The sequence below is a fragment of the Mugil cephalus genome, chromosome 13 (genome assembly GCF_022458985.1).
Source record: "Mugil cephalus isolate CIBA_MC_2020 chromosome 13, CIBA_Mcephalus_1.1, whole genome shotgun sequence".
NCBI classification, from domain to species: domain Eukaryota; kingdom Metazoa; phylum Chordata; class Actinopteri; order Mugiliformes; family Mugilidae; genus Mugil; species Mugil cephalus.
The window spans coordinates 26,150,369-26,159,640 of NC_061782.1; the positions used below are offsets into that span (position 1 = coordinate 26,150,369).

Genomic DNA, 9,272 nt, shown 5'->3' on the forward strand with positions numbered 1-9,272 from the left:
GGATGAAATGCACTGAAACCCAGTGGAGACGCCTGGTACTGCAAACTGCAGTCAAGGTGGAAGACAGTCATGATTCAAAATGGGACAGGCTTTTTGATTTGTACTATTTGTACTATTAGATGTTCTGCTTTGTCTCGGTTGGAGGTGCAAATAGTTTTTGTTTCATACAGTTCAATATATACAGAGAAATATATCTTTGTTTTTCCACTACTGCAGTTTGATCGTTAGTTCATTCAAAATATGGTTTAGCTTTTATTCTGAAATACTTGGATGCGCAATCCTGAGACAGTAACTGTCTGTAACTGATTCCTTTTGTCCGCAGATTACTCTGACTCAACCAGAGTCCTGCTGACTTTCCCATGATACAAAGCAACAAACTGGGGGCCTCTTCACTGTAACAATAGCTTTATGTGTCTTTACAGTGTTTCTGGGCATCCTGTTGAGCATAGGTCATCTGCAGTATGACCTGAACGCATCATATTGAAGATTTCTCACAGCTCCAGTTGATCCTTTGAATTGTCATGTAGACAACCTCCTCACTACTTATCAGAACAGTATGAGTGCTGAGTATGAGAGAAATTTGATGCTTTTGGCTGATTTACTGTATTTTAATAATAACAAAAAATAATATATCAATTTTTATGGCACTTTTCTAAGTACCCAAAGAATCTTTACATGATTGTAAACATAAAAGGAGAAGTACATGGACAGAACAAGACAAATACAAAACAGAGAACACAACTGGAGTGGATGAGGGTGGACAGGGAATGGTCAGATGTTAAAGGTGATCTTGAAGAGGTGAAATTTGAGTTTGCTTTTGAATGAAGTGATTGTGTCAGAGTTGCAGATGTTGAGGGGCAGGAATTTCATAGGGTTGGGGCGGTGATAGCGAAGCTCTGTCATTTTAACTATTCACAGATATACCACATTTCTTTCATATCAACTGCAAATTGTTCACAAAAATATTCCCACATACCTCATTGTGGGTTTGGGTCTGCAAATTATTTTGACTATGTGCTTATTAGAAAATGACCATTTCGTCCCATTTACTTTTAAAACTGGAACAGTCTTTAATTTTCCCAGTGATCTTGTTGTCATCTGCACTGATTCATTGCTGGATGTATATTCCCAGGTGTATATTTAGTCTACAATGTAATGTATGCTCTGTGTAATTTTCTTACACAACATGTCAGCAAGGCAGAGAGATGGGCAGCTGTTACTTTATGATCTTTGGATGATAAAGTTTAGTTTTGATCTTTATTTAATCAGTAAAGCCTCTGACCACACTGACATGATAGCTGGCCACTGAAACTTTACTGTTCCAGTTATGATTTGTTGCTCAAGGGCACCTCAGCGGGGCCACCTGTGGATTTAGTGTCTGTGTCACCACAGGAAGCAACATTTGACGATCCAGTCATCAAACACTATTGCTGACACCTTCAGTACTTAACCAGTGGGGCACCACACTAAGCCTGCTGTCACATTCTTCAGATTAAGTCTTTGTGATTACGAATCAGCATCCCAGCAGATGCTTTTTAATGCCATTTAAGTCATTTAATCATGACTGTTGTTTGTGGCTTGTGGTTTTGCACTATTAGACATTGTAGGTTAGCATACACAAAACACTTCTCACTGAATCATGCCTTGTGCCTTTGCTGATAATTAATTTAGAAATCTTGGATTTGTCTAAAAATAATAACTAAATGTTATTGTCTTTTCTGTTACTCGTGTGTTGGCTTATTACGACCATCAAGCCTGTGTTTTTCCACTCTTGTGCACAATGCAAATGAAAAAAAGAGTCACTTGCTGAAACATTTTCTGTTGTCACATGAAAGGACAAAAAGGGACAGCCACAAGATTGCAGTCTGCCTGTATGTATTCATTTAGATGCATGTTTTTTAATGTATTATGTCAATCTGCTTTGTTATACAGTATTATAAGTCATGAAAAAAGTCCTTGCTAAAACACTTTCAGTTTCCTCATTGGTTCATTTTGATTGGAGGGTATGGGCACATAGTAAGAAGCAGTTAAGAATTCGCAAACTAGGGAATCTTAAAACTTGATTCTGATCAAGCATGATTCTAATGCATTTGTTGATGTATTTTTGATTGAATCACCAGTTTCCAAAACGACATTTCCCCTGATTTTATTATTATTCTTTTTTCCATCGCTGCATTATTATTGTCTCTGTCCTTGTGAGTAAAATCTGTTTACTGCCCCTTTAAAAAGAAGCCAATTTACTGGACAGTCACCCAAACATATAGAACTGAGATAAAGGCTGCTGCAATATATTGATGTCAGTCCTTCATGCAAATCTTCACTCCCTGCATGTTCACAAACACAGCATGGTTCATCTACGCCAACAGAGAACATTCAGCCCATTAGGGCCTCATTCAAAGCAGGCAGCTGAGCTCTATGGAGATAAGAAGCTGAGCTCTGCAGCAATAATCAGCATCCCACAAAGCACCTCTATGCATACTTTCACACACAGACCTGATGCAGTTACACACACACCTGCAATTACCCTGCAATTTTTACTGACACTCAGACACAAGACCTTTGGCTCTGAAAGAACATGTAAAGTTTTTTAGGACTTTAAAGGAATACTTTTTGGTGGATTGAAGTTGGCAGGTAAGATAATGGTGAAAATGTATTATTTGATTCTTGAACTTTATAAACCTTAAACAGAAGATACAACCAAGTTTAACTTACTTTAAATATTGACTTTCTAAAGATGTAAATCATGAGAGAAACATAAATGGAGTTGTTTGTTTGAACTGATAATTTGTCTGAAAACTGTATGGACCTGTATTTACTGCATTTTCTCAAATCATAACATACTGTAGCTTTGTTATTTTGTTAAATACATTGCATAGCTAATACACTTTGCATTGCCTGCCCAGTGCCAGCTACAAACAGACAAAACTCTCTAACAGGTAGCTGAAGAAGACAGAACATCACGCAGTTGACTGCAGGAAAGCAAACTAGAGCTAAAGTAAAATAGAGACAGCTTTTGTTTTTCTAAATGTAGATAAATGTGTATTGAGGTTTTACGATAAACAATTTATTTGTCATGTATACTATTTAAAACAACAACAAAAAACATTTTGTCTCCACACTTTAATCAATGTCTTTTGTGATGCCCTATCATTTTTGCAATACCAAAAAGCAAAATGGAAGGCATGATGGCAGAATTGAGTTGGATAGTTGAGAGGCGTCAAACCTAATGGTCATCTGTCTGCATTCAGAGCAATAATACATCAAGGTCGCAGTTAGGATATGAAAACGTGTGTGGTGCTTGTGTGGGGCTAATATTTGTTCTGGTTTTTCACCCTAGAGTAATGTGGATATTACAACCTACTTTACTCACAACATCAGCAAGGGGACAAACTTCAAAGGGGCATCAGAGTCAATCTAAACAGCTGAACACATAAATAGGCCACTGTGTTGCCTTTTTTATGGCTGACAGCTGCACAGTGACAACAACTGTCCCAGTCAACGTCACCAGCAACAGCACCACACCTGCAGCTGTCCAGGTAGCCACTGTGATCGACTGGTTGACCTTTACCATTGGGTTGCCTGCCATCGGCCTGGCTATTTACACCCTAAAGAATCTGTACAAAGGTTTGTCCTCACCTGCTGAGATCAAAAATGTATGTTTTGCAGAAAACACAATCAATGTGTCACATGATGGGGTCTCTGTACTTCCATTTGCTATTGAAAGTGTTGTTGTTTGAGAGTAAAAAGTTCAGCCAAAGGTTTTACATAGACATGTAAATGACCAAAGTGCTGCTGTGTGGCTTGAGAAACTGTACCAGTTTCTACTGTACCAGTACTAATTGTACTGGCACTAGGGTGCCAGTACAATTAGTAGTTTAGTTTTGGTAACACATACATGTGGCAATCCTGCGTTCTCTGTCCAGGTGATAGTAAAGTTCCAGTGCACGTCATGTTTCTCCTGATTTCTGACATCATCAGTTTCTTTGGTCGTCCTCGTGTGGATAAGGGCATGGAGAGGGGATCTGTCTTCTCTTCCAATCCTACCGACTTCATCTTCTATTTTGGTGTGGTCTCCAACATCACCCTCATGCTGCTCATTGCACAGGAACGCCATCTCCTGGTGGCCTACCCACAGTGTCTGGGGTGCTGCAGCATGATAAGGAGGTCTCCTGCAGTGGCCCTGGTGGTGTGGGCCACTCCATTTGGGATCCTGGCCCTCGCTGTGCTACAGTACAACATGTGGTTTGCCGTGTCTCTGCTTGCTCCTTTCCCCTTCCTCCTCTTCTTTGCTGTAGACGCCTGGAGAGCCTTGATTTGTTCCCGGTCCAATCCTCCAAACCCAGAGAGGAGGAGGACGGCGTGGGGAATTGGTGCTATCCTGGCCAACTACACTCTCCTCTATTCCCCCTTCATCCTTAGCATCCTCCTGAAGGCTCTGTGCTGTGATGTGACGGTGGGCTACCTGGGACTGGTGTCTCATCTGCTGCTGTACCTGAGCCCTCTGGTTGACCCCTTCCTCTACATATTTATGACCAAAGGGCTGAAAGAAGTGCTGCAGGCATTGCCCTGCTGTCAGAACCGAAATCTGAAAGAGAACACAAGACTTGCAGTGACTACTGTGGCAGAGACTGTGGAGACAAGACTTTAAGGAGGACAGCTGGTTTTCAAAACACATTTAGATCCAAGTTAGTCTAGTTCGGACCACTGATTATCATTATAGCTTATGGTCAGGACATTACTTTGTGTCTGCAGTTTGGCTCCATCTTATGTACTGATGGCGCAATGACATCCAGTGGTGGAGTCAGCATTACTGATTGGCTTCAAGTCTGCTGATAATCCACACACTTGTCTGATCAGCAGCTACTTAAACTCAGCTGTTGTGGTTGCAAGTCTCTTTTAATCGCTCTGAGTTGCTCTTTATGTCCAAGTTCTCAAAAAGGTAAAGTGACTTCTTCTCTGGTTTTCATGCCACACTGCACTTATGTATGGGTTTATAATCTACCTATTTTGGTGTCATTAATACATTTTTAAAAAGTCCCATCTCTAGAAAATCTCTTTTTCTGTAAAATCATGTCTAGAATCTCATATACTTAAAGCACAGCTTCACTTTAAAAACTTAAATCAAATCTAAGTGTGTAACAATTAATATTGCCATGGGAAAATTTGCCATTAAAGTTCATGTATGTGTTTTGTCATTTCACACCATGTTTAGACCCTTCACTATATCCTGACTCTCATTTGTTGCATGGGTTTATGTTCTTAGTTTCATCTGGTTGGATGAGTGAAAGCAACTGGACAAAAAGTCACAAGCCAACTGATACTGTTGTACCAGCATAGACTGTAGTTAACACTGTAAATAAACAGCTACCATTTGGAGTCACAATGGTGTGATTTGCTTCTGTTATACACTATCCCTTGTGGATATGTATCTTAAAGTACTTCACTTGGTGAGATCAAAATAACAAATGAAATGTTGGAGGTGGACCAAACATTTTAGTAAAATTATAATTTAGAATGTAGAATCAGGCTTGCTCTGGAGGTTGCAGGCTGGTTTTTGTGAAGCGTCTTGAGACGATTTGTATTGTTATTGGCGCTATATAAATAAAACTGAATTGAATTTAAAACCCAAAGAAATTACATTGTCTGCTGTATTTGTAGTGTGGGAAAAGGGAGGTTTTAATGACCCTTTTACAATGGGAATTAAAACACAAATTTATGTTTGGCAGGTATTTAGTATGGACAAATGATTTTTATTTAGTTGTCCTCCTTGCTCTGTTTGGACACAACAGGATATTTGCTATAAAGTCAGCAGCTTCTCTGCAACATCCAGTAACTTTGGTTTTATACTGCTCCTCCTTCCTCCACCTTGGTAGGATTGACTATGGCAGCAAAAGCCGCTGTTAATGGGCCTCTGCCCAATCACCCAGGACCAAATGAAGAGAACCTGCAGTCTCGTGCAAACTGTGATGTTACAAGCTCTGTACAGCATAATCCAGGCACAAGCCAGAACCCAGGATCTTCATCTCGTCACCAGCCTCCTTGTTATGACCGACCTGTCTTCAACGTTCATGCTCCACCCCCGCCCCCTTTTCTCCAATACCAGTGGCCCATGCCATTCTTCTATAACCCATTTGCTGGCTTCCCAAGCGTGGGTGAGTGAAGGGGTTTTTTTTGTGCGTGTTTTTTTTTTTTTTTTTTTTTTTTTTCTTCTTCAATTCAATAAGAATGGTAAAATGTGCTCATAATATTGTCTAGTTTGTCTTTAGTTGAAAAACATGCAATGGTCTTAATGTTTATTTAAACTTGGGTGTCAAAATTATAAGACTATTGTATTTTCTTACATTCTGCGTTTCAGGCTATGGTATGGTCATGCCCCCTTTCCCTCCACCCCCCTACATCGAAGCTCCAGCATACATTCTACCCAACCCTCACATCCTACCAGTGGATTACAGACGCATGCTCCAACCACAGGTTCACGCACCTGCAGCGCCATCCCAGAATCCAAACCAGGCCCACAGGATGCGCCTGCCTCGTTCTTTCCCTGTAACAGAAACCGTGAATTCTGGAGTCCAAACTGAACCCACACAGAGACTGGTTATAATGGGAGATAATGGCTATAATGAGGGATGCCCACTTAACTCAGATTCTGGGCAGGGAACTGCCTCAGATACTCCATCCTCAAGCTGCAGCTCCCAAAGGCGAGCCTCAACTGAGGGTGAGAAAGATCCATTACCCCACAATAATGCAAAATATGCCCAGGTTAGCTGGCCCTGTGCAAATATTAAAGTTACACATGGCTTTAAAATCCTACATCCTAAAGGGATAAATGCTGTTCAGTCAACTGTAAGTGCAACCCAAGAAAACCAAAATGAGCATAAAGACAATATAGGTCAGGAGCCACCTCTTATCCACTATTGGAGAAATGGACACTGCAATATGTCAACAGTGAGTTCTCCAGAAAGTGGGGCTCCTTTCTGCAGCTCTCCTCAAAAAGAGGATGAGGTCGTCAAAGAGAGATGCATCTCTGTTCCTGACATCCTAAAGAGTTGGGGAAGTGGCAAACCACAGAGGGCTGCACTGCTGAATTCACTCAATGCATCACATAAGCTTTCTGGAGATGAGCAAGAAAAAGGCAATGAGATGAATCTGCAAGAAGACCCAGAGATCATTCCTTATCAAATTGCTTTAAATAACTGTCAAATGAATGAGTCAGTTTGGTCTGTGGAATCACTAGCCCCCTATATACCCACTAAGGAGTGGCTGCTGAAGAATGGCATGTTTGAGCCCGAGGTATTTGACATGGCAGTGGAAATGGAAAATGTTCAGATGTCGATTGAAATCGACAACCTTGTTGAAGGTAAGGAAAGGAGGAGAGCTCGTAGGTTTTCTTCTTCTGATTCTCAAGTACTACACAGCTCACTCATTTTCAGGACCCCAGCTGAGAAGTTAAGTCCTCCAAAGAAGCCAGAAATGGAGACTGAAACCGATGTGTCTGAAAAGAAGGGACCGGAGCAGGACAAGATGATGGCTTCCACAGAAAAATCCCAAAGAAAAGACCTATTGGCTTCTCCTCTTCCCTTGAGTAAAAATTTATCTCCCCTCACTGAGGAGGATTTTGATGAAAATGGGTCTTCTGAACCCAAGGCTAATCAAGGCCCAAACCAGGAAACCATTACCATAAATGACATTTTCCAAAAAAGAACAGACACAGAGGTGGAGGAGGGAGCAGTTGACAATGAGGTGCGAAAAGAGGAACTCTATGTTCCAGTGGCTGACCAGATGATGCCTGAATTATCACCATCAAAGGGACATTTAGTTGACTGTGGTGTCCAGTGCTCAGAGTTCAAGTGTCCGTGTGGGGAGGTGAAGGATTGCATGGAACAAAACAAAAGGCATCCTTCTAAATGTCCAGGTAGGCTGCACTTGGCTTTATCAATGTTTTGTCTTATTTGTGCAAATATGAGTGCTTAAACTTGTCTTGTAGATATGAAGAAGGCAAACACGCAGAAACATTTGAAGAGGAATGGTTTCTGGAGGAATAAAGCTCAAGGTAATGCATTTATACAGAGACCTGGGATCCGTTGCACAAAACCAGGATAAGGGATTAAGCCGGGATATGTCGGTTATCCTGAATGAACTTATCCATGATCCGGTCACACGAAAGCAGGATAGGGGAAAGGAATGTTATGACATAAGTTACCATGGAGATTTATTCTGTGGACCAGGCTAAGTTCCAGGATCTATTTAATCTGGCCCCTTATCTCAGTGAGCAGTCATCACAAATGGAAACCAGTATTTATTCCACTGCCCACTACACATTCAACTAGACCGTGTGTGTAGTAAATTTCAGCTGTTCCGTAGGCAGAGTAGGCCTATAACTACGTTTTTCGGAGATGTTTAACGATTTGGATTGTGACGTTTCAGGGGAGTAGTGAGTTTATTTGTGCGATAGGCTACTTTGCCACAGTGTTTCCTTTCGTTTTAATTTGATCTTTTACCTCTTCATAGGCCTACCTATGGAGGAAAATAAGCCTGGACGCTCTTGTTTTGGATTCATTGAGCCCAGGCTTAGTCATTTATTCTGGATATCTGAAACCTACTTTTGTGCAGCGACCCCTGATCCAGTCATTGTTAGTGGATTTGTGTATTGAAAAATGACCCCAGTTATGTAGGTGTGGAACATCACGTGGCAGCACAAGAATAGGCTATGTGTACATTTTTTTTGTAACCGATTAAGACTTTGGAAGAAAATTATACGTTTGCAATAATGCAGGGCCCCATCACTCATTGTGAGGATCTCACTGAAACTTTTTTCAGGGTCTTTTTAACAATGTTTCTATCGGCAGACAAAAATGGCAGCCAGCAGGAAGTCTACTGCGGACAAGCTGGTAAACTTGTGAAATCAAAAGGTAAGTCAGATTGATGTGGATTGTCTGGATGGTGAACACTTGTCACATGGTGCAGGTTGCTGATGAAATGGTAGCTGGCTTATTTCATCCTGTGGTGTAAAGCAATTTAATTATAGAATGCATCACTTCCGTGTTGGATTTCTCAAGTCCATTCTTCTCATACCTACATGGTGGCAACTTGACATGTTTCCTTAAGTGCTCTTTTCTTCTCTTTTTTCTTTCTTTTTTCTATGTTTTTGTGTAATCCCCAGGAGGAAATGGAAAGAACCTGAGAAGCTGAACAGACTCCACTCTATCCTTGGTTTTAAATCTAATTAAAATTAAATTTCTATTTTTCAATAAATTTTCTGTATAATATCAAAA

General features: G+C 40.8%; 1 protein-coding gene across 1 annotated transcript; it reads left to right on the forward strand.

Moving 5' to 3' along the window:
* The first annotated feature begins 4,839 nt into the window (after window positions 1–4,839).
* LOC125019272 lies at window positions 4,840–9,272 on the forward strand. The gene is made up of 6 exons (XM_047603945.1): window positions 4,840–4,939; window positions 5,874–6,152; window positions 6,356–7,912; window positions 7,985–8,050; window positions 8,847–8,909; window positions 9,161–9,272. Exons 2-6 carry the CDS (start codon window positions 5,882–5,884, stop codon window positions 9,187–9,189), a joined length of 1,986 nt encoding a protein of 661 aa, XP_047459901.1. The 5' UTR covers window positions 4,840–4,939; window positions 5,874–5,881; the 3' UTR covers window positions 9,190–9,272.